This window comes from Schistocerca americana, chromosome 6, assembly GCF_021461395.2.
Source record: "Schistocerca americana isolate TAMUIC-IGC-003095 chromosome 6, iqSchAmer2.1, whole genome shotgun sequence".
Lineage (NCBI taxonomy): Eukaryota > Metazoa > Arthropoda > Insecta > Orthoptera > Acrididae > Schistocerca > Schistocerca americana.
Window position 1 is genome coordinate 183,536,178 of NC_060124.1, and position 27,850 is coordinate 183,564,027.

A 27,850-nucleotide genomic window follows, 5' to 3' on the forward strand; every position below is an offset into this window, starting at 1 on the left:
GACCTACTTCTCCTGAGACGGTGGCGTGACATTGGCACGAGGAAACATTGCAGCTTCGCCAAACAAAAGAAACTTCACTATTACTTGTCTAAATAAATAATTATTGTTATTCTGCCAATGCAAATGCATGTGTAAATACTTTTATTTTAATAAAGTTCATATTTTGACCTGTATTACTTACAATAACATAATATTTCTTTTTCCCATTTAAATTTTGATAGTCCGAGTTTTCGATAGTTCGAGATGGTTCCGGTCCCGTTCACCTCGAACTATCGAGACTCTACTTTATTCCTATTCCAATCACATGTGGAGCATGGGAGGAATTACAGCTTAAAACATTTTTGGCTGTCAATTTGCTTTAGATGAAGAGGCGCACGTATGAGTACAATGATGGTTCTGTAGCCAACTACAGACATTTTTCCATGAAGGTATTGACCATCTCAGAGTGGTATAAGTGTACTAACACTTATGGCGATTAATTTTGAAATAATAAACAGTGTACTCATTTTTTTCATCTTTCTCATTGTATATTGGCTAGAGACGGTCAGAACTCCTAGTCTGGGAAATATTAGTATACAATGGTAAGGTTTTTTGCTTGAAATACTAATTCTCATTGCTTTCTTTTACAATAAAAGAAAATTATTGCACACTGCAGAGTACTCCTACAGCAGTGGCCGATGAGGCTGTGTACACTCACTGGAAGTACTTTTTCGATATTATACTTTTTTATACTTTGTAGTTTCCTCAAGAGACACAGGACTCATGAAATTTTGGAGCATACATGTTCAGTATGTTGTTGCAGGTTAACTTAATTCCAGTGAAAATGCCCAGAAGCTTTATGGCCGCTGTGTCATCCAGCGATGCATTATCACTGAAGCTACATGTCATCATCTTCGTTTTGTCTTCGTTAATTTTCATATTGTTCAAGGTAACCCAAGCCTTGTTCTGACTGGATAGGACTTCTGCTGGGTGAATAGCATGAATGACACACTCCATTTCTGAGAACATCGTTGTGTCATCTGCAGACTTTCTAGTGCTTTATACTCTTCGTCATCTTAACCCTGACTTGTATTCGTAACTAAGCCAAGTAGTCCTGTTTTCATTGACCTGCCCTTCTAAAAGCCATACTGTGAACCATAAACTAAGTTATTTCCTTCAAAATAACTCAATAATTGATCTTTCATTATGAACTCTATTACTGTGGCTAGTACTGGTGTTATAAAGGGGTATCCTGTAAGGAACGTAACTTTCGTGAATGATAATGTCGCTGTAAGTCTGGCGAAATATACTTCTTGACTGATAATTCCCAGAGCCAGTATTCATAGAATTCTGAAAGAAGATATGCACCTTTTGGGCTATAAAATTCAACTAACACCAGAAATGAAGCCAAACGATCACGAAAGGCCCACTGGCTGCTTGCAAATTTCATCAAAAATATTATGTTGACTGATGAGGCTCATTTTCTGTTAAACAGCTTCATGAACAAGCATAGCCGCAGAATTTGGGGCACAGAAAACCGTCTAGCAATTGTAGAGATACCATTAAATCCAAAATGAGTGACTTCGTGATGTGGCATTTGGGCTGAGGGAGTAATTGGGCTTTACTTTTCCAAAGATAATGCCAGAAACGCATTAGCAGTGGGCGGCGAACGCTACCGCAATAGCTTAAGAGCGTTTTAATGCTCTGAACGTTTGTGTGAATGCTCAAGAGCTTTGATTTCAGCAAGATGGCGCAGTCTGTCACACATAAATTGCAACAATGGATTTATTACAAGGAGGGGTAGGGGTAGTGAGAGAGGGGCAGGAAGAATTGATGGGCAGAGAGAGTGGAGAGGAAGAGATGGACCAAGAGATGTGCACATTATACATCACACCACACACACACACACACACACACACACACACACACACACACACACACACACACACACAAACTCACACACTCACTCACACTCATACACACACACACACACACACACACACACACACACACACACACACACACATTTGTAACATAGCTCCAATAGGAGCAGAGATATGGACAAAACTGAGTTTTTTCAGCCAGTGACATGTAGGCTATGCTGCCCAACAGGCATGATGTGTGGGAACTGTATCGACCTGCCTAATCGACCTGCTTTGTAGGGCAGCGCACACATCAGTGGCAGAAAAGTTGTCAAACAGCTGATGCATAGGCTGCCCTGTACGACCTGTCTTGTGGTATAATAGTGTCAGCCTGCTTCATTGATCTCTTTTCCAGGAGATGGGTTGTCCCCACTCCTCTTTAACCTGGTACTGGACAAGATTATCAAGATGTAGGAGAAAGAAATACCTGGAATGAATATGACAACAAAGGACAAACGAATCAATATAAAATGCCTTGCTTTTGCTGATGACCTAGCAATAAATACGTGGACTCCCAAGGAAGCCAAACATGCTATTGAGAAACTTCATGAGGTTGCCATCAAAACTGGACTCCAAATTTCTTACGAGAAAACACAATTCATTGACTCCAAAAGTTCAAATCTGAAACCACTTGCAATGAAATATGGTGACATCAACAAGTTAGGTACTTCAAGTACTTGCGTGAAACGATCAGCAACACTGGCAACGAAAAAGTAGCTCACAAAACACGAGCAGAAAAATTGCGTAAAGTTTATACAATGACCTGGAACACATACAATAAGAAATCGCTATTCACCCAATCCAAACTTCACCACCATCATACAGTCACTCTTCCAGAAGCGCTCTATGCAACTGAAACAACATCATTAACCATCAACATTAAGAACACTGAGAGAAGGGAAAGACAAATACTTACGAAAATATTTGGACCCAATATTCAAGATGGTATCTGGATGCGCAAAAGCTCTGAAGAACTGTACGCAAAGACTGAACTTTTCGTGTCAGTTGCATGGAAATGACGATTGAAACTCTACTGACATTTAGCAAAAATGGACGCCTGTAGAATGACCAAGAAAATCTTTCTTATCATCAAAGGAACTCGCCAAACCAGAGCACACTGGCTAACAGAAAGCCAAAATGACCTCACGGAACTCAGTATTGACCCACTTGGAACCACATGGACTGCGTACAGACAAAATATCAACTCTCATAAGTTCACAACCAAACACTCGACGGAAAAGAATCTGAAATTGAAAAACGCATGGACATGAGAAAGAAGACAGACACATAGTGATAGGATGAGGAAGTTTTGGGAAGAAAAGAAGAACAAGAAAGCTAAGAAGACCAGTGCTAATTAATGGTTCGTGTGCTCCTCAGAAGGCGAAACGAATAAATAAGAAATAATATTCGGCTGTAGATGACTCAAGAATATCCACAGTCAAATATGATACACACTGGGTGATCAAAAACCTGTATAAATTTGAAAACTGAATAAATCACGGAATAATGTAGATAGAGAGGTACAAATTGACACATATGCTTGGAATGACATGGAGTTTTATTAGAACCAAAAAAATACAGAAGTTTAAAAAATGTTCGACAGATGGCGCTGGACAGCAAAACGTCAGTGACTGCGCATGACAATCGTGTATGAAAGGAGCTGTAATGAGAGAGAGAATCAGATGCGTCAGCAGTCGCAGCATGTTGACGTTACCTGAAAAGGAGCTTTTAGTGAAGCTGTATTATCAGAATGGGGAATGTGCTAGTTCAGCGTTACCATCCTACCGCCATATGAAGGGGATTTAAACGGGTAAAGGTCCATTGACAAATGCAGCTGTGGCGAGAATGATTTCGATGTTCGAAGCCACGGGTTGTTTAGACGGTAGATCCCTTAGTGGCCGACCGAGCACAAGGCGTAATGCTGCTCATGGTTTTCTGCTTATGTTTCTTCGATCCACAATCCATGTAAAATATTGTGGGCATGTGGAAGGATGAAACAATAAACGTGCTACTTATTGTTTCACTGAGATGTCATTTTAAGCTAAATCATACTACCTCAAAATTTACTTGGTGCTATGTGGAGAAACATTATGAATCCTTATTAGCTTTAGCATCAGCAGATACCGTCACCAATCAGAAATCATTGTTGTGGAAGTATTTGTACAAGTGAATCAAACCCCTCATCACTCTACCATCCTTACAGACACAATACTTGGAAATTTCGTCCTTCATTTCTGGAAATAGGCAAGAAAAAGTTTGCAGTTGATACTTCAGGCTGTGGTCAGGTAGGTCATAAGATAATATTTGCGAGTAGTTGGACAACAGATGGTAGCACCTATTAGTCTGCACATTTTAAATGTGTAGAAAAAAGTTGACCTATCAAAAAAGTACAGAAAAGTACAACTAAAACATAAGTAGTAGTAGTATTTATTTCATTTTGCCTTTGGTCAATAAGTTAATTATGGACATTTTATCAGCAACAACTCAAAGGATACAGTGCCTAAAATTCCTAACTCATGTCAGAATTTATGTAACATCATATAACAACTGTAAACAATTTTTATCAACAGTAACATCACAGAAACAATGCAAATAAGTCAACAGCAATATAAGATAAATATCCTGCAACATCTCTTTACAGTGAGGAATTAACTTTACTTTTCTGTGGTAATATTACGAATATTTTGACATTTCTTTGTACAAAATGCATATAAGCTTATCATAGAAAATACGTTGTAACATATTTTGACATACATGAATAACATTAAAAATAGCTTTCTTGATACACAAAATTCTCTAGGTGTATTTAAATGAAAATAAACTATCACATAACAGATTCTTTGACTTACATCAGCCAATTTAACTTTTAACAAACGTATTTGATAAAGGTCTCATAATTAATTATACATTACCCTTGATCTAAAAATTCCTCATTTTTCTGTTGGCAAAATAATGGCTGTATTACTGTATGCTGTATTTGGACTTCCTTGTCCATTATAGGATGCTTGTACAGTTCTTTATCGATACTGAATGATCATTTGATATGTATCTTATACAATATATACTATTCTTCAATATATTAATGTACTTAACAACAGTATCACATATATGGACGGAATTATATGTACATTTAGAGCTTTCTTAAACTAAGCTGAAAAATTCTGTAGGACAGGATATAATTAGAAAATGAAGTATCACATTAATATTATGAGATAATGAAGCATCACATTCATTAAGTGTTAAACTAAACACCTGTTTCAAAATGTTATGTTATAGATAGGTTTTGTACATTATATGTGCATATACTGCAACTGGCATAGCAAGATATGACAAAATGGCACTACCGTGTTAACAAAGGAATTTATGTAGAAAAGTATCATGGAAGGGATGTTTATATTATCCCTATTAGAAACATTCGATACATTACTCCGTTCTAGCCCCAACAGAAATTATTTACATTACTTCACAGACATAGAACTGTTAACAACCTAAATCTGTCAGCATCTTCAGTCATCCACATTATTTCAGGCTCTGGAGAGTTTTCGAGATGTTTCGTAGTACCTGTTGTGGTACTACTTCTGAGAGAACAGTTGCAAAGTTTGGGTGGAATACAAGGTGCCTGAACATTGATTTCGCGTGACATCTGCAAAAAAAAGTGACGATATTAGTATATTTCTTGTGTAAAATTTGGAAGTTAGAGTTTATGTATCTTATAATGTCAATACATATCTACATTTCCATATCATACTACTGGTAACATGCAGACATGGATGTAATCGTCAGATCAATGGATTCATTGTCGCACTGGAGAATGAAATATACAGTAGGATCAAGTAGTAGAGTTGACATGCATGGGAGAGAAGACTCACTTTCTGTTTACGTACTTGCTGATATGTGGCGGAAACAATCTGTTAGTAGTGAGTTAGTAGTTATAGAGGAAAGCAATGCTACAAATTCGCAAATTTTAGGAAGAAATTTTCTCACCGACTGGCTGTGCTGAATATGTGAAGTTTCATGAGCATAGTACAGTTTCTTATATGATGTGCATGCCAACGAGTTAACGAAAAACTGAAAGATGGAAGTGATAGACAGATTAACGACAACAGCGTGTGGAGTTTTTGATGCTATTCAGACACTTTTACACTAAAAAGGCAAGGTGTGTCTCCTTCGATATTGCTTTAGAACGGTTGATGCATGAAAGAAGTATGAGAGAAGCAGCATAACTAAAAACAGGCATCAGTTTATTGTGAAGCAGTTTCACGCTTTTAGTATAGTTTGCCTAAATCCCCTGTGTTATGCTTGCAGGTTAAATACATCATGCCAACGAATCGAGCTTCTTGGAGTGAAGGTGATTTGAGAAATGTGGTGAACGCTGCAATGAGTCAGAAAAATTCAGTGAGGATAAATGTGTAGAATGTCTGGAATTTTACTCTGAAACCCTATCTAAAGCTGAATGATTACAGTATGTAATGTGCAAACGGTAGTTGCGAGAAGATATTTCAGTTTATGACAATATGTGTGCCCTTTGTGGAAGAAATTAAAAGAAACAGCAAGAAAAATTACAGTTATACAAAAGAAGAAAATACTTTCTATCTTGTAATTTCTAAGTGTTATTCTGACATCTTCATTGTTTCCATTGGCTTGAAATTGTAATAAAAGCTTCTTAAGCCAGTTGTAAACCAGTAGGCAAAACTTGCCTTGATAATGAAATGAACTGGTTCCAGAGCACAACCAAGAGCCGTCTCTTCTACCCATGGTGCTTCAGCTTAACTACCATAGGAGGAGAGCTGGCAGAATAGAATCTTATTAGAAACTTCTTAAAATTCCGATTTCAATGATGTGTTTGTAGAAGCAATCTTTCTTCAAAAATGGGTAATGAGTGCCAAACATTTGGCAACCATTTATATTTTTACATATGCACTTTAACAGGATTTAGACAATGTTTTCGAAATGTGCAACATCTCTCCTCACTTTATCGTACAAAGCTTCGAGAACAATGAAGCATCCTCGCATTTTCCTTTCCTTGATTAAAATCCATTCATAGGACAGACACAGGAGAGAAGTTTTTGTATATGCTACGACAGTCTTGAAGTAACCACCACATCCATATCATTAGAGCATTAGAAATTGTTGAAACTGCTGGATCAAATAAAATTAGAAGCTGTTATAAATTAATAAAGTAAGACTTTCGGTGAAACTTGCTTCCTGTACTTTTGGTTAATTCCCATTCCCAATAGCTGCTTATATGTGTCTGGCGCTATTAGTCTGAAATGCCAATTCATTTAGAGGTGTAAGTAACAAGGGCAGTCATTCTTGGCATAGTATTAGATATTATAGCGTCTCCTAAATTTCCAAAATTTGCATCAACACAGCTTCAAATGGTTCAGATGGCTCTGAGCACTATGGGACGTAACTTCTGAGGTCATCAGTCCCCTAGAACTTAGAACTACTTAAACCTAACTAACCTAAGGACATCACACACATCCATGCCCAAGGCAGGATTTGAACCTGCGACCGTAGCGGTCGCGCAGTTCCAGACTGTTGCGCCTAGAACCGCTTGGCCACTCTGGCCGGCCAACACAGCTTCCCCTGGTAACTGTTTGAGCTCTGTGCCAGTACATGTAAGTCGCATACATTGGTAAGAGCTGAGTACTATGAATAACGATACCAGTGAGGTGCACTCATTATACTCAAGAGTAGTTAAATATTACTATGTGCAGAAATTAGTGCTATAGTAACAAGACGTCCCGTTTCCGTTAGCTGAAGATGGAGGCAGAGGTCGGACTGTTTGCAATAAACCCTGGTCAATTATATTAACATACTTTGTCTTATTTTGAAGCTATTTTTCGTATTTTTGCCTCAAAGGTGAAGCGACAACATTTTTTTTTGTAATCACACATTGTTACCAGCGGTATATAAAAGGTGGACTGAAAGTCACAAAGGAGATACAACTACGAATAACGTTTTTTATTATTGCACTGTAGAATAGTAGGTAAGAGCAGGAATAAAATTTTGTTAAAAGCGAAGAGAGACGCTCCTAAGTCTGCTGGCTATGCAACGGTGTCTTCTAGATCTGTATCTACATACATACTCCGCAATCCACCATACGGTGCGTGGCGGAGGGTACCTCGTACCACAACTAGCATCTTCTCTCCCTGTTCCACTCCCAAACAGAACGAGGGAAAAATGACTGCCTATATGCCTCTGTACGAGCCCTAATCTGATCTTTGTGGTCTTTCCGCGAAATATTAGTTGGCTGCAGTAAAATTGTACTGTAGTCAGCCTCAAATGCTGGTTCTCTAAATTTCCTCAGTAGCGATTCACGAAAAGAACGCCTCCTTTCCTCCAGAGACTCCCACCCGACTTCCTGAAGCATTTCCGTAACACTCGCGTGATGATCACACCTACCAGTAACAAATCTAGCAGCCCTCCTCTGAATTGCTTCTATGTCCTCCCTCAATCTGACCTGATAGGGATCCCAAACGCTCGAGCAGTACTCAAGAATAGGTCGCATTAGTGTTTTATAAACGGTCCCCTTTGTTACGCCCAAATATTTAATCGAAGTGACTGTGTCAAGCGCTACACTATTAATGGAGTATTCAAACATTACGGAATTCTTTTTCCTATTCATCTGAATTAATTTACATTTATCTATATTTTGAGTTAGCTGCCATTCTTTTCACCAATCACAATTCCTGTCCAAGTCATCATGTATCCTCCTACAGTCACTCAACGACGACACCTTCCTGTACACCACAGTATCATCAGCAAACAGCCGCACATTGCTATCCACCCTATCCAAAAGATCATTTATGTAGATAGAAAACAACAGCGGACCTACCACACTTCTCTGGGGCACTCCAGATGATATCCTCACTTACGATGAACTCTCACCATCGAGGACAACGTATTGGGTTCTATTACTTAAGAAGTCTTCGAGCCAGTCACATATTTGGGAGCCAATCCCATATGCTCGTACCTTAGTTAGGAGTCTGCAGTGGGGCACCGAGTCAAACGCTTTCCGGAAGTCAAGGAATATGGCATCCGTCTGATACCCTTCATCCATGGTTCGCAAGATATCATGTGAAAAAAGGGCGATTTGCATTTTGCAGGAGCGATGTTTTCTAAAGCCGTGCTGATGCATGGACAACAATTTCTCTGTCTCAAGGAAATTCATTATATTCGAACTGAGAATATGTTCGAGAATCCTGCAACAAACCGATGTTAAGGATATTGGTCTGTAATTTTGAGGATCCGTCCTTCTAGCCTTCTTATATACAGGCGTCACCTGCGCTTGTTTCCAGTCGCTCGGGACTTTACGGTGGACAAGAGATTCGCGATAAATGCAAGCTAAGTAAGGAGCCAATGCAGTAGAGTACTCTCTGTAAAACCGAATTGGAATCCCATCAGGACCTGGTAATTTAATCAGATGTCAACACAGGAGGCCTGAAGTATAAACAAGCTGGAAGATCGTTTTTTCAGACTATGTGACAGGGATGCCAAGACAATTACTCAGATCTTTGACGACTGTGCTGAGCAGACATAAAGCTCTACTGTAGCGAAGCTAAAGTTAGTAACTTCAGTTAAAGATCCCATAAGGACGCCATTCAGGACACAGACTTCGTATAAAGAAGCGCTCTGAAACATTGAAGTTACATACTAGAGCACCCAACAGCACTGACAGGCTCAGAAAACGAGAACAAATTCAGTCACCAGAGAGAGAGAAAGGGGGGGGGGGGGGAAGAGGATTCAGTTATCTGCCTGCCATAAAACCTCTGGTCCCCTCAAGCCCATTATCAGGGTGAGGATACTCCATCTGCAACACAGATACTGATGGAAGACTAGCTTTGTTAAGTTGCAGGAAGCTCTGGTTAATTTAACAACTGTCTACAAGCTGCCACCAACTTGGAGTCCATTTATGCAAGTCTGGAGCCATCTGTCTGCAGAGGGGACTTCTGATGTGCAAGCTGCAGTGCTGCCGGTCACAATGGTGACTGACTGAGGATGGGGGCCAGGCCGATCTTCTGTGGATGAAGAACTGGGCTGCCTATCTACAAGCTGCTCAACCTCGGCTCTGGGCGCCTGAGTCACCACTATTGGGGTAGTACGAGGGTCAATCCAAAATAAATGCACACTATTTTTGTAAAAATACAGTTTTCATTCTGCATGTGTGAAAGTTTTACAGTGTTTAGATACATCCTTTCCGCTTGTTTTCAAACTTAGTTCAACGTGTTCCCGTGAGTGGCGCTGTCACAGCATGTCTTCAAGATGGCTGCTACACTTGGCGTTCGTCAAAGGCAACGTGCTGTCATAGAATTCCTGTGCTGTGAAAACGAGACAGTGGGAAACATCCACAAGAGGTTGAAAAAGGTGTATGGAGATGCTGCTGTCGATCGCAGTACAGTTAGTCGGTGGGCAAGCAGGTTACGTGATGAAAGCGGGCACAGCAGTATTGAGGATTGTCCTGGCAGCAGCAGGCCTCGTACTGCACACACTCCAGACAATGTGCAGAGAGTTAACGGATTGATGACTGCTGACAGACACACCACAGTAAACGAATTGTCACGCTACGTCGCAGAATACTGAAAGTGTTGGCGTTAAAAAAGGTTTGTGCCAGGTGGCTTCCCAGGATGTTGACAGTGGCTAAGAAAAAAAAAAAAAAAAAACGGTATGCAGCGGACTTTTGGAAGATTACGGGAATGGTGGAGATGAATTCCTTGGAAGAATTGTGACAGGTGATGAAACATGGCTCCATCATTTTTCACCAGAAACGAAGAGGCAGTCAGTGGAGTGGCATCATGCAAATTCACCCAAGAAAAAAAATTCGAAACCACACCTTCTGCTGGAAAAGTTATGGCTACAGTGTTTTTTGATTCCAAAGGAATCTTGCTTGTGGACATCATGCCAAGTGGAACCACCATAAATTCTGATGCATATGTGACGACACTGAAGAAACTTCGAGCTCGACTGAGTCGTGTTCGACCACACCGGCAAAAGCAGAATGTTTTGCTGTTGCACGACAATGCACGGTCACATGTCAGTCAAAAAACCATGGAAGCGATCACAAAACTCTGATGGACAACACTGAAACACCCGCCTTACAGTCCTGACTGGCTCCATGTGACCATCATCTCTTTGGAAAACTGAAAGACTTTCTTCGTGGAACAAGGTTTGAAGATGATGACTGCCTTGTGCACGCTGCCAAACAATGGCTCCAACAGGTTGGTCCAGAATTTTACCATGCGGGTATGTAGGCGCTGGTTCCAAGATGGCGTAAGGCAGTTGAGAGGGATGAAAATTATGTGGAGAAATGAAAATATTGTTCCTAAAGTATGTATCTACACACTGTAAAACTATCAAACATGTAGATTAAAAGATGGATTAAAAAAAAAGTGTGCATTTCTTTTGGAGTGACCCTCGTACAAGCACTGCCTTACCGGATGTATTACTGGCACTGCCACTCAGGCTGTTCTTTGTGTTGCTGGTGAGTCTCAGCAAGTTCGTTGCTGGACACTGACGAGCTACCTCGCACTTTCAAGCAGTGCAGACTCAGCACGGCTGCTAGGCAGTCGAGAAGAAGACAGAGTGACTGTAAAACTCTCGCCAATAAATGATTGATAGTTGAATAATGTTTCATTGGCAACTCGGCGCTCCACAGGGTCACTCACCTCCACTCTTCGCTCGACTTCCTGACAGTAACACGACCCTGGTTCGAGTCGTAAAAGTATTTCTTCTTTTCACCTTTCTTTTGTTTCCGATTCTGAAAGAGGAAGAGTGGGAGACTGACCATGGAAAAAATGACCACCGTTCAATGAACCAGACTTCTGGAGCTTTACTTCAAAAACCAGATGCCAATTGTTCTCACACGATGAGCATATCGGCAACATTTCAGCACCAGGACTGGAAATCCATCCTCCGTCGCTTGATTCAACGCTTCAGATGAACAGCGTTCAGTGTGCAATCTATCCTGACGTTGCAGACCCAGTTCAGCCTATTCAGCGGACAACATCCGCCGAGCCCGAGAAAGTGTTGGTGAGGATACAGGAACTTCAGTACGAAGACATTCTGGACGATTGGAGTTGGCAAGGACGCTACGTTAGCGAATTCTGAAATTCGATTTGGATCTCTTTCTCGACTGAATCCAACTGGTGCAACAGTAAAACACACACGGATTATCGTCAAAGCCTTGTATGTGCACTCCCAATACAGTTGTTGGCCACGGAAAACAATTATTTCATCCACAAGTTGTTGTTGAGCGACAAGGCGTAGTTTTCACCCAATGGATTTTTGTTAACAGACAAAATTATCGGTTTTGGGGCAGTAAAAACCTATACTCCATACATGAGCAGGAACTGCATCCACTGAAATGCGCTATGTGATGTGGTATGACGTCAGAAGTGATCACTGGGCCATACTTCTTTGAAGATGATGAAGTCGAAGCATGACGGGACTGGTGATCGATATCGAAATATGGCTGCGACTACCGTGCGTCCTGCAGTGGAGAACAGACTTGAGACACGGCTTCAACAAGACGGGTCAACGACGCAAAAGGCAGGGGCCTCCTTTGGGCTTCTGAAGACGATTTTCAGCCATCACATCACAATAACATGAACTAGCCCCCCCCCCCCCCCCCATTTGCCTGACCTCACTCCACCTGATTATTTTCTTTGGCGATATCTGAAGGACGAAGGGTATGTGTACAAACTACAAATAGCACAGGAGATGAAGGAAAACATTCGTGCAAAAATACGGGCAGTCGCACCAGAAGTATTGACCCCTGTCATGCGCTACACGAGACCCGTATCTGTGAAACCTATGACGTCAGACAGCCATGTGAGATTATTCCACACATATCTGTAAACAGTCTCTCATCTTTAGCCTTTATGTCATATCAATGGAAACTAAAGAAAAACCAAAAAAGTTATTCACAATTATAAACCCTACGTGACTTTTGGCTCACCCAGTGTTAGATTTTATTCAAAGAGAGTGATATGGTGTGATTCCGTTAACTGTTCATCTGAAATATTTCCGGAAAAGATCAAGATATCGTAATAATTGTGTTTGCTCCTTGTTGAACAGTGAGAAAGTCCTCAACAAACGACATAGCTATATGAATTCGAGGACTGTCGGTGTCAACTTCGAATTTCGATATGAAATTGTACCAGTTTTTTGCTGCTAGTATTGTATTACGCAATGAAACTGATTCGGTGGCGTTTCACTCTTTAAAATTCGGTCGCTTAATTCGAAGTAATTACAATATTTAGAACTTAGGATTTATCTGTTTTGAGTATGAAAGTGATTGGTTTGTTAGGCGGAAGTTTGTGATCTCATATGCAAATAAAGAAATGTCGGCGGTCCAATAAAGAGGACATAGTGCGCTGCACCGCAGCAAAATTACAGACCAGTATCCCTAACTTCTGTTTGCTGCAGAATCCTTGAACATATTCTCAGTTCGAATATAATAAACTTTCTTGAGGTTAAGCAGCTTATGTTAACGAATCCGCATGGGTTTTGAAGGCATCGCTCGTGCAAAACACGGCTTGCCCTTTTCTCACATGAACTATGGATGAAGGGCAACAGGCAGATTCAGTATTTCTAGATTTCTGGAAAGCATTTGACACGGCGCCCCATGGCAGGCTGTTAGGAAGGTACGAGCATATGGAATAAGTTCACAGATATGTGAGTGGCTCGAAGACTTCTTAAATAATAGAACCCAGTATGTTGTCCTCGACTCCGAGTATTCATTAGAGACAAGGGTACCGTCAGGAGTGCCCCAGGAAAAATACGAGGGTTGGAACTTAAACAATGGCAACTATTTATACACAACCGACACAAAAGAGTTACATGCTTGCAGCTGCTACTGTCCTTCAAAGTAGTCACCAGAGTTGTGTAGAACCCGTTACTAGCGATGTGGAAGGCGTAGTATACCGTTAGCAGAGCCTGTTCTGTTTGGAGCGGTCTATTGCCTGTCGAATCTCTGGAACAGTTCTGAAACGAATGCCACGAAGTGGTTCCTTCATCTTCGAAATCAAGTCCGGGGAGTATGGTGGATGGTGCAGTACTTCCCAGTCCCATCGACCGAACAGAGCAGCCACAGATTGCGCTGTATTCGCCCGCGCATTGTCGTGCAAAATGATGGGTGGGTTGCGCAGTATATGTCGCCGCTTCTTTCGCAAAGCTGGTCGCAGGTGATGCTCCAAAACCGAACAGTAATACTGTGCATTGACGGTCTGTCGTGGAGGAACGTAATGGGTTAGGATAACACCATCACAGTCGTACACGAGAATCACCGTAACTTTCACCAGAATGGAGCTCTGACGCATTTTCGACTTTCGCGGCGACCCCTAATGACGTATTAGTTGGATTGGCGTTTCAGTTTTGGCTCGTACAATGTGGCCCACGTGTCATCCAATGTTACGATACGGCGTAAGAAAGCCTCTCCCTAGCGCTCATAGCGCTCCAAGTGCGTCTGAGCAGCGTCGTAACGCATCCATTTCTGCATTTCCGTCAAGTCATGCGGAACCCATCGTGATGCAATTTTTCGCATGCCTAGGCGTTCCTTCAGGATGCGAAGCACAATCGTATGAGCTAATCCGGTTTCGTGGGCGAGCTCACGAATCGTATGGCGTCGATCACTGTCCACTAACGCGGAAACAGCATGCACTTCTTCTTCAGAGACGCTAGGACGACCAACCCTTCGTTGAAGGCTTTTATCCAACGTGCCGCTGTTCTGTACGGCAATGCCGATTTCCGGCACGCCTCTGACCTTGATGACACTGTCGTGCTGTAACCTTGGTGACACTGTCGTGCTGTACGACCTCTGGCACACTCAATCTTGATCCAACTCCGTTGTTCCTCTTTCGAAAACATAGCGACACAAGTGACTGTGTTTCCCTCGACTGTGCGCACGCCGGTGACGTGGGAAGGGCGAGTCCGTTTGCTCGGAGGTAAGGTAGGTGTGCCAACAGCGTGTGCCATCAATGACAATAGTAGATTCCATTGCATAGTGTCTCCACAGCAGTGTATCCACTATTAAGTTCCAACCTACGTATCTAAATGATCTGGTGGACAGTGTGGGCAGCAGTCTGATAATGGGAATCTCTGGAGGGAAGGCGGCGTTCTTTTTGGGAAACACTACCGACAAAATTTAGAGACCCGACATTTGAAGCTGACTGCCGAACGATTCTGCTGCAGCTAACATACATCGCTCGTAAGGACCACGAATACAAGATACGAGCAATCAGGGCTCATACGGAGGCGTACAGACATTCGCTTTTCCCTCGCTCTATTTGCTAGTGGAACAGGATGGGAAATGACAAGTAGCGGTACAGGGTACCCTCCGCCACGCACTTTACGGTGGCTTGCGGATTATCTATGTAGATGTAGATGCAGACATAGGTTTAGATAAAAGGGGCACACAGGAAACGTGTCTGTGTTGCTTACGTGTATCGAGTGCTAGTTAGTTAAAAAAAAAAAAACGAGAGTTGTGCAGAAAGTAATGGTTCAAAAATGGCTCCGAGCACTATGCGACTTAACTTCTGAGGTCATTAGTCGCCTAGAACTTAGAACTAATTAAACCTAACTAACCTAAGGACATCACAAACATCCATGCCCGAGGCAGGATTCGAACCTGCGACCGTAGCGGTCACGCGGTTCCAGACTGAAGCGCCTTTAACCGCACGGCCACACCGGCCGGCGCAGAAAGTAAGTTCTGATCGGTCGCGAAATGGAAACCACTGGGAAAATCCGGTAAAGCTTTGCGCAGATGTGTTGGACAGTGTCTCTAGTATGCCTGTCGATCGTGTCGCGTCGCTCTTTTCAGTTTTGAGTGAACAGAGAGCACGTAAAGGTACGTAGGGAATAGCGTCTCCCGCCAAGTATGAGGGTCTGGTTGGAGATTTCGCCTGTGTTATACAGCCCACATAACACAACTGTCGGGCAGTTCCTTCTTCGTGCCAATTCTCGGCCGCACACTGCAGGGGCAATGTAGATGCTCCTGGAGCGTTTCCGATGAGAAGTGTCTGATCAACCACAATACAGTACGTAATTGGCTCCCCCTGAGTCTCACCTCTGCTCACAAGAACCGCTGGCTATGAAGACAAAATTTTTCCACAGACAACGAGATGCAGACCAGTGCAGATAACTGTCCGAAAGCACAGGCGGCTGCTTTCTATGACGAGTATATTGGAAAGTTGATAGAACACTACGACAGAATTCGAAGTTGGAGCTACAACTATGTAGAGTTTTGTGACGGCTCCCAAACCCAAGGTCCTCGGCGGTACTCGTGGGGCAGCCATTGTATGAAGCGTGGGTAGTGACCAGGATGTAGCTATGTCTGCTGGCCGAAAAATAATGAATGACAAGAATTGCGCCGGCTAGAATGAAGAGATAACTTATCTTTATTTCTGACGAAACTTGCACCAGCAATACAAGTCCAAGTAATATCCAAGAGTAATCCGTGTACTGAGCCTAGTCGAATACAACAGCAATTATCACACTGCAATGGCTCCGCTATAAACTCCGCGAAAGGCTAGCAATACACAATCGACAATAGACTGTCCGTCTCGGGCCAGCGCTCCTCCTCATATGCGAAAGGCAGAGGGCGCTGCGGGCCCGAGCTCAGCCATGGCGCGACCTCTTCCGTCGGCGGTAACGCCCTGAGACGCCGACGGCCGCGACAGGAGCTGTGGCCAGCGATGTCACGGTCAGGGCGCGCGTGCGCGAGTTGGTTGGTTGGTTGGGTCCGTGGATACAACATAGAGTAGTAGGTGGAAAGTGTGCCTAAAGCCGTCGGCACACGGACCGTGCATCCGAACGTTGAGCGTGCCGAGTTTCTGACGTCAGAGCGTGGAATAGCACGTTCGGGAGTTTTTCCGAACGTGCAGAGCAATATCTGGCATGTCAGATATTCTGAGCGTGTGTCTGAGCGTTGACCAATGAGATGGGAGAACGCCACATACGTCACACGCACGCGTCTCCTTTCAGTACAGAGTTGTGAGGCGCCATATTGGCATTCATCTCAAGCCTATATGTGTATATGCTGTTTCTGAGCACCAGCAAATTGAGAATCACTGGGAAACCCGTTGTTAATTGTGTGGTTCGTTCTAATAAAATAATGAGAAACATGACATTCGTGGCAAAAGAATTATTGTAACTTGCGTATTATGAGAGTATGCTATTTGAAGGCAGCGACACACTGAAGATCCACGCAAAACGCATTGTACTTGGTACAATTTGTTATAATTAAATTTCAATTAGTAACATAATTATCTACGATTAACGTTTTTAGCAAGGGTAATATAGTATGGCTAAGTGCAGTGAACGAGTTGTTGGTGTAGCGTAATGAGTAGCGTCTCTTTCCACTAAACAGTATAGATTTGGTCGGTGGCTCGCGTCGTAGGACTTCCAAATTTTTTTTCCTAACATTCGCGTTTTTATTAGGTTCTCATACTTTATTATTAGTTTAATATAAGTATATGTTATAATATTTGATGTTATGTAAATATACGCTCACCTTTCTTTGAGGGGTGACTTTGTTCGATTGGCTTAATCTACAGGACAGCTTGCGCTACTTCTATAAAGATATTTTGCTCCTTTTTCTTTTACGCTTCGTAATTCACATGTTGCAAAGATTCTGCTACTGGGTAGGAATAGTGATCAAGTAAGACTGACCTTGGGGTTTTACTAAAATGTGGGAATGATGAAATAACGTTTATCTTGTGCGGAGAAGTATTTCAAATTTGTACCGCATTGTTTGTAACGGAACTTTTATAAGCCTGTGTCCTTATTGATTGGACATGGTACTTTCCTTTTCGCGGACGATGAAGGAAATGTGCATTTTAATAGAGCCGACGTGAAAATTTTGCGTTCGCCCGTTGAGTAAACAGTGTGATTTACTAACTAGAAACATCCCTCAACTGCCGCCGGAGTGCGTTGCGATTGCGTATAGCACGTAGGGGCCCACGTACCGTATGCACAAGTCTCATCGTCCCTCAGCGTTCAGCAGCACGTTCAACTTGGCACGCTCAACGTTGACGTTCGACAGCACGGTCCGTGTGCCGACGGCTTAACTGTTGCAAATGGAACGTTTCTGGTTTTCTCTGTAGTTTCCATTTCGCGACCGATCGGAACTTATTTTCTGGACAACCCTCGTAAATAAACGTCTTTCACAAACCAAGAGATACGAGGGCAGTTCAATAAGTAATGCAACACATTTTTTTTTCTCAGCCAATTTTGGTTGAAAAAACCGGAAATTTCTTGTGGAATATTTTCAAACATTCCCGCTTCGTCTCGTATAGTTTCATTGACTTCCGACAGGTGGCAGCGCTGTACGGAGCTGTTAAAATGGCGTCTGTGACGGATGTGCGTTGCAAACAACGGGCAGTGATCGAGTTTCTTTTGGCGGAAAACCAGGGCATCTCAGATATTCATAGGCACTTGCAGAATGTCTACGGTGATCTGGCAGTGGCCAAAAGCACGGTGAGTCGTTGCAAAGCGTGTGTCATCATCGCCGCAAGGTCAAGCAAGACTGTCTGATCTCCCGCGTGCGGGCCGGCCGTGCACAGCTGTGACTCCTGCAATGGCGGAGCGTGCGAACACACTCGTTCGAGATGATCGACGGATCACCATCAAACAACTCAGTGCTCAACTTGACATCTCTGTTGGTAGTGCTGTCACAATTGTTCACCAGTTGGGATATTCAAAGGTTTGTTCCCGCTGGGTCCCTCGTTGTCTAACCGAACACCATAAAGAGCAAAGGATAACCATCTGTGCGGAATTGCTTGCTCGTCATGTGGCTGAGGGTGACAATTTATTGTCAAAGATTGTTACAGGCGATGAAACCTGGGTTCATCACTTCAAACCTGAAACAAAACGGCAATCAATGGACTGGCGCCACACCCACTCCCCTACCAAGAAAAAGCCATACCCTCAGCCGGTAAAGTCATGGTTACAGTCTTCTGGGACGCTGAAGGGGTTATTCTGTTCGATGTCCTTCCCCATGGTCAAACGATCAACTCTGAAGTGTATTGTGCAACTCTTCAGAAATTGTAGAAACGACTTCAGCGTGTTCGTAGGCACAAAAATCTGAACGAACTTCTCCTTCTTCATGACAACGCAAGACCTCACACAAGTCTTCGTACCCGAGAGGAACTCACAAAACTTCAGTGGACTGTTCTTCCTCATGCACCCTACAGCCCCGATCTCGCATCGTCGGATTTCCATATGTATGGCCCAATGAAGGACGCAATCCGTGGGAGGCACTACGCGGATGATGAAGAAGTTATTGATGCAGTACGACGTTGGCTCCGACATCGACCAGTGGAATGGTACCGTGCAGGCATACAGGCCCTCATTTCAAGGTGGCGTAAGGCCGTAGCATTGAATGGAGATTACGTTGAAAAATAGTGTTGTGTAGCTAAAAGATTGGGGAATAACTTGGTGTATTTCAATACTGCATAAAACAACCCCTGTTTCAGAAAAAAATGTGTTGCATTACTTATTGAACTGCCCTCGTACTACATGTGCTATTTGTTCTTCACAAGAACGTGTAAGGAACGCAAAGAGAAGTGTTGAGTTGGTTGCACAAAGATGTCCCACAGACGGCGTCCGGCGTGAATGACAACTGAGCAAACGTGCAACAAATTGTTACTGGAAGGCCACTGGAATACTACGCAGAGGGAAAGAATATAGTGTGCAACGAGCGGAGCGAACGAAATTGGTGTTCTGGCAGCTGTCACTCATTGTTCGCAAGTCAACTGCAGAGAAACCGCGAGTGCCTCTGCAGTAAGTGAGGCCAGCTTTGTTCGCATTTTGCGCGCAAACAGCTTCCATCCGTTTCACGCGTGACTTCACCAGGAGAACTGTTACTCGGTTCTCTTGTAACTTCAGGATAATAGGTTTTTTCTTCAAAGAATTATCTTTAGCGATGCAGTTACCTTTACAGATCATGGACAGCTGAACGTAATAGCCGGCCGGAGTGGCCGAGCGGTTCTAGGCGCTTCAGTCTGGAACCGCGCGACTGCTACGGTTGCAGGTTAGAATCCTCCCTCGAGCATGGATGTGTGTGATGTCCTTAGGTTAGTTAGGTTTAAGTAGTTCTAAGTTCTAGGGGACTGATGACCTCAGAAGTTAAGTCCCATAGTGCTCAGAACCATTTTTTGAACGTAATAAATGTTTAAATCCGTATCTAACTGCGTCAAATTTGCCAACAGAGGTAACTTTTGTAGTTTAAGTAACAACAGATAAATTAAGAACTTGTATGTTTACCTCTCCTCGGTTCTCATCTTTGGGATTAGTTGTGTGCTAGAAAATGAGCTTATAATGCGAAACATATGTCGTACAGCGTAATAAAGTTTGTCGAACAAGACTAAAAAAGTGTAAGAACACAGTAAGAAATACGTGTTATTAGGCGCTGAGAACCCGCAGTGGCTGAGGTAGGTGAACATCTGAGGAAGTGGAGTGCGAATATTTGTTGGTGCATTGTTAGAGACTGCATGATTCGTCTTTCCTTCATCGAAGAAACCTTTAAGGTTAAAAGATATGCACAATTTGTAACCGAAATGTTGCCCTTTGTCAATGAGGAAGTATCACTTGGGAAATGTAGACGTACGTGGGTGCCCCGCTTCGCTCACCCGCCTCCTTCGTCGCTGGATAGCACGTGCCTGTTAGGCGCTCCTGGAATTTTGACTCTGTGGTAAACCCAAACATGAAGCCTGTGCACAAGTTCCGACGACCTAATAAAACATCGCAGTGTTGCAGCAAGCGTTATGACACAGAAGGAACCTCCTCTGGTAGTACAGGTTCCTTGCTCACGAGCTGCAGTAGACGGTGGGGATTTCAAACAACTGATGACATAAATGGAATATCAAGGAAGTGTTTATGAGTACATTCTTCTGTGATTTCCCTTTTGTTGCTGTTACTGATGTAATTTTGTAACGTAAGTGTACATCTCGATTTTAGACTCGAAATGCGAAGTTATTATTTTTAACAACCTTTATACATTTTTCTTGTTTCACAAACTGATCAGTTTCTGACGGGGACCTTTCCTTGAAGACTCTGGCACAGAAGCGGAAGCAGAACTCTTACTGTACTTAACTGACGAACAATCCCAAGTTCCTACGTCCTTTGCCTTCCAGTTGGTTTGTCAGTCAAGTGTCGTTAGCGTCAGTTTTTAAATCTTTGTTTCACTATTTCGCTTTTATGAGCAGACTATTTTAGCTGTGTCAAGCTGGAGTACCCCATCAGCCTGATGCGACAGTTTCGTGTAACAACACGAACTTCCTCATAAGACAGCAGTCGGATTCATGTCTGTGTAAAAAGGGGAGTCCACGATATTGGGATCACGGATTTGCTTCAAACTTTGTAATCCTTTAGTAGGCCATTAAAACAACATAATGTGCAAGCAGTAAGGTGTAGTACTCTGGCAACGCCGAGAAAATCGCAAGAGAAATTTTAGGCGTCTGTTATGTAACTGATGAATTTGTACGAATGTGCCGATAGTAGCAAGTCTTTATGGTCAAGTGATTAGCGTTCGCGCTTGGCAAGTAGGGCGAAGCTATGGATCGAATACTGCTAACACTTATATTTTAATTTATTTTTCGTTTTTCATCACTGGTGTAATTTATATGATTCTGAGAGAACAAAATCACATGTATTTTGATGAAGTTGTAGTAAATTCCATGTGTTATTTGACTAGTTACCATTTGTAATTAAATTTTCAAGGAGGAGGGCCAGGCTTGGAAAACCGAAGTCAAACCTCGATAAGTAATGATAGGAATGACGTTACGCACAATCAGTAATATAGTAAGTCACAATGTGCCAGACCAAAAGAGTAATGCACGATTACCCGTCGGATGTGCTCTCGACATCACTCGTTGCAGGATGATATTTATCATACAGACACGGTAAACATAAACTGAAACTTGATGTAAATACTTCATGCAAAGACACGTGTTTTTTTCGTTATATTACCTCTCAAATGTCATACAAATTAAATAATACGACCAGCGATGAAAAATAATAGATTAATAATTAATTTTGAACAAGAGTCGCCGGCCTCTGTGACCGAGCGGTTCTGGGCGCTTCAGTCCGGAACCGCGCTGCTGCTACGGTCGCAGGTTCAAATGGTTCAAATGGCTCTGAGCACTATGGGACTTAACTTCTAAGGTCATCAGTCCCCTAGAACTTAAAACTAATTAAACCTAACTAACCTAAGGACATCACACACATCCATGCCCGAGGCAGGATTCGAACCTGCGAGCGTAGCAGTCGCGCGGTTCCACACCGTAGCGCCTAGAACCTCTCGACCACCCCCGGCGGTCGCAGTTTCGAATCCTGCCTCGGGCATGGATGTGTGTGATGTCCTTAGGTTAGATAGGTTCAAGTAGTTCTACGTCTAGGGGACTGATGACCTCCGATGCTAAGTCCCTTGGCGCTTAGAGCCATTTGAACCAGTTTTGAAGCAAGAGTCGAACCCTCGCCTCAAGCACTTTCGGCTTACGAAGCTCGAATGCCAATCACTTTTTTTTTATCTAATTTTGTTCGTTATTGTTCGTTGCATTTGCTCAGGGCGGATGTCCCAGGACGTCTGTTCAAGTTAATCATTGATCTGTTCAATCGGTTTTTTTATTACAGAGGACAGCGAACATCGATTTACCACCACGAACTCGAACGTCCGACACCTATACACAGGTACATAAGCCACATAGTAGACGTGTAAAACTTCTCTTGTGATTATCCCGGAATTGTCAGAGAAGGGCACCTTACTACTTGAACATTATGTTGTTTTAATGGCCTACTGAAGGTGTACAAAGTTAGAAATAAATCCATGATCCCAACGTCGTAGCGTCCCCTTGTGAATACTGTGATTTCTCCGAAACTACTAATCGGATTTTTAAGAGTGAAATACCATTGAATTTTTCCCTTTTAGAAATACGGTACTAGCAGCAGAAATTACTACAGTTCTCGTATCTGAAAAAGTGAAGCTGATACCGATATCCTTGTAATTAATATGGCTATGAAAGGAGACAATACATCATTGGGCGAGGATTTGTTCATAATTTACACTACTGGCCATTAAAATTGCTACACCAAGAAGAAATGCAGATGATAGACGGGTATTCATTGGACAAATATATTATACTAGAACTGACATGTGATTTCATTTTCACGCAGTTTGGGTGCATAGATCCTGAGAAACCAGTACCCAGAACAACCAACTCTGGCCATAATAACGGCCGTGATACGCGTGGGCATTGAGTCAAACACAGCTTGGATGGCGTGTACATCTACTGCTGTCCATGCAGCTTCAACACGTTCCCACAGTTCATCAAGAGTAGTGGCTGGCGTATTGTGACGAGACAGTTGCCGGGCCACCATTGATAAGACGTTTTCAATTGGTGAGAGATCTGGAGAATGTGCTGGGCGGGGCAGCAGTCGAACATTTTCTGTATTCAGAAAGACCTGTACATGTGGTCGTGTATTATCCTGCTGAAATGTAGGATTTCGCAGGGATCGAATGAAGGGTAGAGCCACGGGTCGTAACACATCTGAAATGTAACGCTCACTGTTCAAAGTGCCGTCAATCCGAACAAGAGGTGACCGAGACGTGTAACCAATGGCACCCGACACCATCGCGCCGGGTGATACGCCAGTATGGCGATGAGGAATACACGCTTCCAATGTGCGTTCACCGCGATGTCGCCAAACACCGATGCGACCATGATGATGCTATAAACAGAACCTGGATTCATCCGAAAAAATGACGTTTTGCCATTCGTGCACCTAGGTTCGTCGTTGAGTACACCATCACAGGCGCCCCTGTCTGTGATGCAGCGGCAAGGGTAACCGCAGCCGTGGTCTCCGAGCTGATAGTCCATGCTGCTGCAAACATCATCGAACTGTTCGTGCAGATGGTTGTTGTCTTGCAAACGTCCCCATCTGTTGACTCAGGGATAGGGACGTGGCTGCACGATGCGTTACAGCCACGCGGATAAGATGCCTGTCACTCGACTGCTAGTGATAAGAGGCCATTGGGATCCAGCACGGCGTTCCGTATTACCCTCCTAAGCCCACCGATTCCATATTCTGCTAACAGTCATTGGATATCGACCAACGCGAGCAGCAATGTCACGGTACGATAAACCGCAATCGCGATAGGCTACAATCCGACCTTTATCAAAGTCGGAAACGTCATGGTATGCATTTCTCCTTCTTACACGAGGCATCGCAACAACGTTTCACCAGGCAACGCCGGTCAACTGCTGTTTGTGTATGAGAAATCGGTAGGAAACTTTCCTCATGTCAGCACGTTGTAGGTTTCGCCACCGGCGCCAACCTTGTGTGAACGCTCTGACAAGCTAGTCATTTGCATATCACAGCATCTTCTTCCTCTCGGTTAAATTTCGCGTCTGTAGCACGTCATGTTCATGGTGTAGCAATTTTAATAGCCAGTAGTGTATTTGGGCGAAAACAGGATTAAGGTGTCTTAACCAGTTCAGGAAGTATCTGAGCTCAGCTGGATACCCATGTATAATGCAGTTAAATTCCGACCTCTCTGTTACTCTGCGCAGAATACTGTAGTCGAGCATCGTAACACGTGAAGCGAGCACTGTGGTGAAAACAAATGGACGAAACCATTGTCCAGCAGTGAGAAGCAGGGGTCGGTGTTTTCATCTCGTTCGTAACTGTATGACGTACTGTAAACTTTGCAGATAGCTTCCTCGGAGAGTGACACGAGGTCGCTGTCGTCGCGCACGCGTGACGTACCTGGTGTCCAGACTGCCCTCGGTCAGCAGCGAGGAGCCGGTGACCAGCAGGCGGCTGCGGAGGTCGCGGGGCGCCGACAGCACACGGTCTGCGCCCAGGCGCGCCGTCAGCGCCGCCAGCAGCCGCGCGGCCACTGTGCGAACCACGGCGTTCTGGTGGCTGCCGGGAAGCGGGAACAGCGTGAGCTAGCATTCTGACTGACACACACACACACACACACACACACACACAGTCTCTCTAAGCAGTCAGTACACACATGACACACATGACTTCAACAAAGTCCGTACACTGTACTGTGACCAGGGGCTAGTGTAACTGGTTAATACAAACCATACAAAAATGCACGGAAGTATGTTTTTTAACACAAACGTACGTTTTTTAAAATGGAACCCCGTTAGTTTTGTTAGCACATCTAAACATATAAACAAATACGTAATCAGTGCCGTTTGTTGCATTGTAAAATGTTAATTACATCCGGAGATATTGTAACCTAAAGTTGACGCTTGAGTACCACTTCTCCGCTGTTCGATCGTGTGTATCGGAAAGCACCGAATTACGCAGGGATCCAAAGGGATCGGTGATGGACCTTAGGTACAGAAGAGACTGAAACAGCGCGTTACGTCCACATGCTAACACCTTTTTATTGGTCTTTTTCACTGACGCACATGTACCTTACCATGAGGGGTGAGGTACACGTACACACGTGGTTTCCGTTTCCAGTTACGGAGTGGAATAGAGTGTGTCCCGACATGTCAGGCCAATAGATGTTCAATGTGGTGGCCATCATTTGCTGCACACAATTGCAATCTCTGGCGTAATGAATGTCGTACACGCCGCAGTACATCTGGTGTAATGTCGCCGCAGGCTGCCACAATACGTTGTTTCATATCCTCTGGGGTTGTAGGCGCATCACGGTACACATTCTCCTTTAACGTACCCCACAGAAAGAAGTCCAGAGGTGTAAGATCAGGAGAACGGGCTGGCCAATTTATGCGTCCTCCACGTCCTATGAAACGCCCGTCGAACATCCTGTCAAGGATCAGCCTAGTGTTAACTGCGGAATGTGCAGGTGCACCATCATGCAGATACCATATACGTCGACGCGTTTCCAGTGGGGCATTTTCGAGCAACGTTGGCAGATCATTCTGTAGAAACGCGATGTATGTTGCAGCTGTTTGGGCCCCTGCAATGAAGTGAGGACCAATGAGGTGGTCGCCAATGATTCCGCACCATACATTTACAGTCCACGGTCGCTGTCGCTCTACCTGTCTGAGCCAGCGAGGTTTGTCCACGGACCAGTAATGCATGTTCCGTAGTTTCACTGCCCCGTGGTTTGTGAAACCCGCTTCATCGGTAAACAGGTAGAACTGCAACGCATTCTCTGTTAATGCCCATTGACAGAATTGCACTCGATGATTAAAGTCATCACCATGTAATTGCTGATGTAGCGACACATGAAACGGGTGAACGCGGTGACGATGCAGTATGCGCATGACACTACTTTGACTCAGTCCACCGGCTCTCGCAATGTCCCGTGTACTCATGTGTGGGTTCATGGCAACAGCAGCTAACACACCAACTGCCCCCGCTTCTCCTGTGACGGGCCTGTTACGGACCCGTTTGCGTGCTACGACCATACCTGTTGCATACAGTTGGCGGTAGATGTTTTGCAATGTGCGGCACGTTGGATGCTCTCTGACCGGGTACCGTTCTGCATACTCCCTGCAGGCTTCAGCTCCATTTCGTCGACACTCGCCATAGATGAGTATCATCTCCGCCTTTTCAGAGTTCGAATACACCATGGTCACAGTTCCTACAACACTACACTATCACAGACGTCTGGTAACACGGTGTACTACAGTTGGTCTGCGTGCGGAGACGAATGCAGAATAACAATAGCAGCAAGTGCTACATGCGGACACTGCGTCAGCTAGACCAAACCACAACAGTGCACTACAGCCACACTCGTAAACACGGTCGTCATCGTTAACATGTCCCTGCAGATGCTGCTCGCCGACCGTGGCCCGTGTTTGTTACAACACGCAACTGAACGTCGGAGGTTTCAAGCGTCAACTTCAGGTTATAATATCTCCGTATGTAATTAACATTTTACAATGCAACAAACGGCACTGATTACGTATTTGTTCATATGTTCAGATGTGCTAACAAAACTAACGTGGTTCCATTTAAAATATATATATATACGTGTGTGTGTGTGTGTGTGTGTGTGTGTGTGTGTGTGTGCGCGCGCGTATATAGAGTATTAATGCTTTTATTTGGAATTAATTTTTTGGAAGGCAGGTACCAAAAAATTGGCCCCCCCCCTGACCGAGATCCTGGATCCGCCCCTGACTGTGACACACTTGACAGTCTCCCAAAGAGTACTTGACATACTGATGTTGCCATCGATAGTTGCCTCTTGAAAGAGTGTGGAGAATGAAACTTCCTGGCAGATTAAAACTGTGTGCCTGACCGAGACTCGAACTCGGGACCTTTGCCTTTGGCGGGCAAGTGCTCTACCATCTGAGCTACGGAAGCACGACTCACGCCCGGTACTCACAGCTTTACTTCTGCCAGTATCTCGTCTCCTACCTTCCAAACTTTACAGAAGCTCTCCTGCGAACTTCTGTAAAGTTTGGAAGCTCTCCTGCGAACTTCTGTAAAGTTTGGAAGGTAGGAGACGAGATACTGGCAGAAGTAAAGCTGTGAGTACCGGGCGTGAGTCGTGCTTCGGTAGCTCAGACGGTAGAGCACTTGCCCGCGAAAGCCAAAGGTCCCGACTTCGAGTCTCGGTCGGGCACACAGTTTTAATCTGCCAGGAAGTTTCATATCAGCGCACACTCCGCTGCAGAGTGAAAATCTCATTCCAGTATGGATAATGATTGTTAATCAGTCATTTGTGAGCTTTGGGGTTGGGGACTAGGAATATTAACGGACGAGTGTTGCGTTGCCAAAAATGTTTAACACTTTTCACTACACTAGATGTCTGCTTTTACATCAGTGTTCATCAGTGAAAGTGTGGTGTAGCCAACAGGAGTCCCGCCGGTTCCTGCTATCGACATCACAAGGACGCTGCTCGCTATTGGAGCGTCGCTGGCCACACCGATTAGACGGAAGTAGTGAGACACGTCCACCGAAGTTCTCTGCGTCGCCATCGGCAGCCTGTCTCGAAACGGACTGAA

General features: G+C 43.9%; 1 protein-coding gene across 1 annotated transcript in view; it reads right to left on the minus strand.

Moving 5' to 3' along the window:
* Positions 1-4,504: 4,504 nt before the first annotated feature.
* The window catches only part of LOC124620038 (formin-like protein 14), a 64,890-nt gene continuing 41,544 nt past the window's right edge, over positions 4,505-27,850 (minus strand). The window contains exons 5-6 of the mRNA XM_047146704.1: positions 24,669-24,827; positions 4,505-5,544 (exon numbers count right to left, since the gene is read on the minus strand). Of these exons, the coding sequence (XP_047002660.1) occupies positions 5,421-5,544; positions 24,669-24,827 (283 nt within the window). The 3' untranslated portion in view covers positions 4,505-5,420. The remainder of the gene's footprint in view (positions 5,545-24,668; positions 24,828-27,850) is intronic.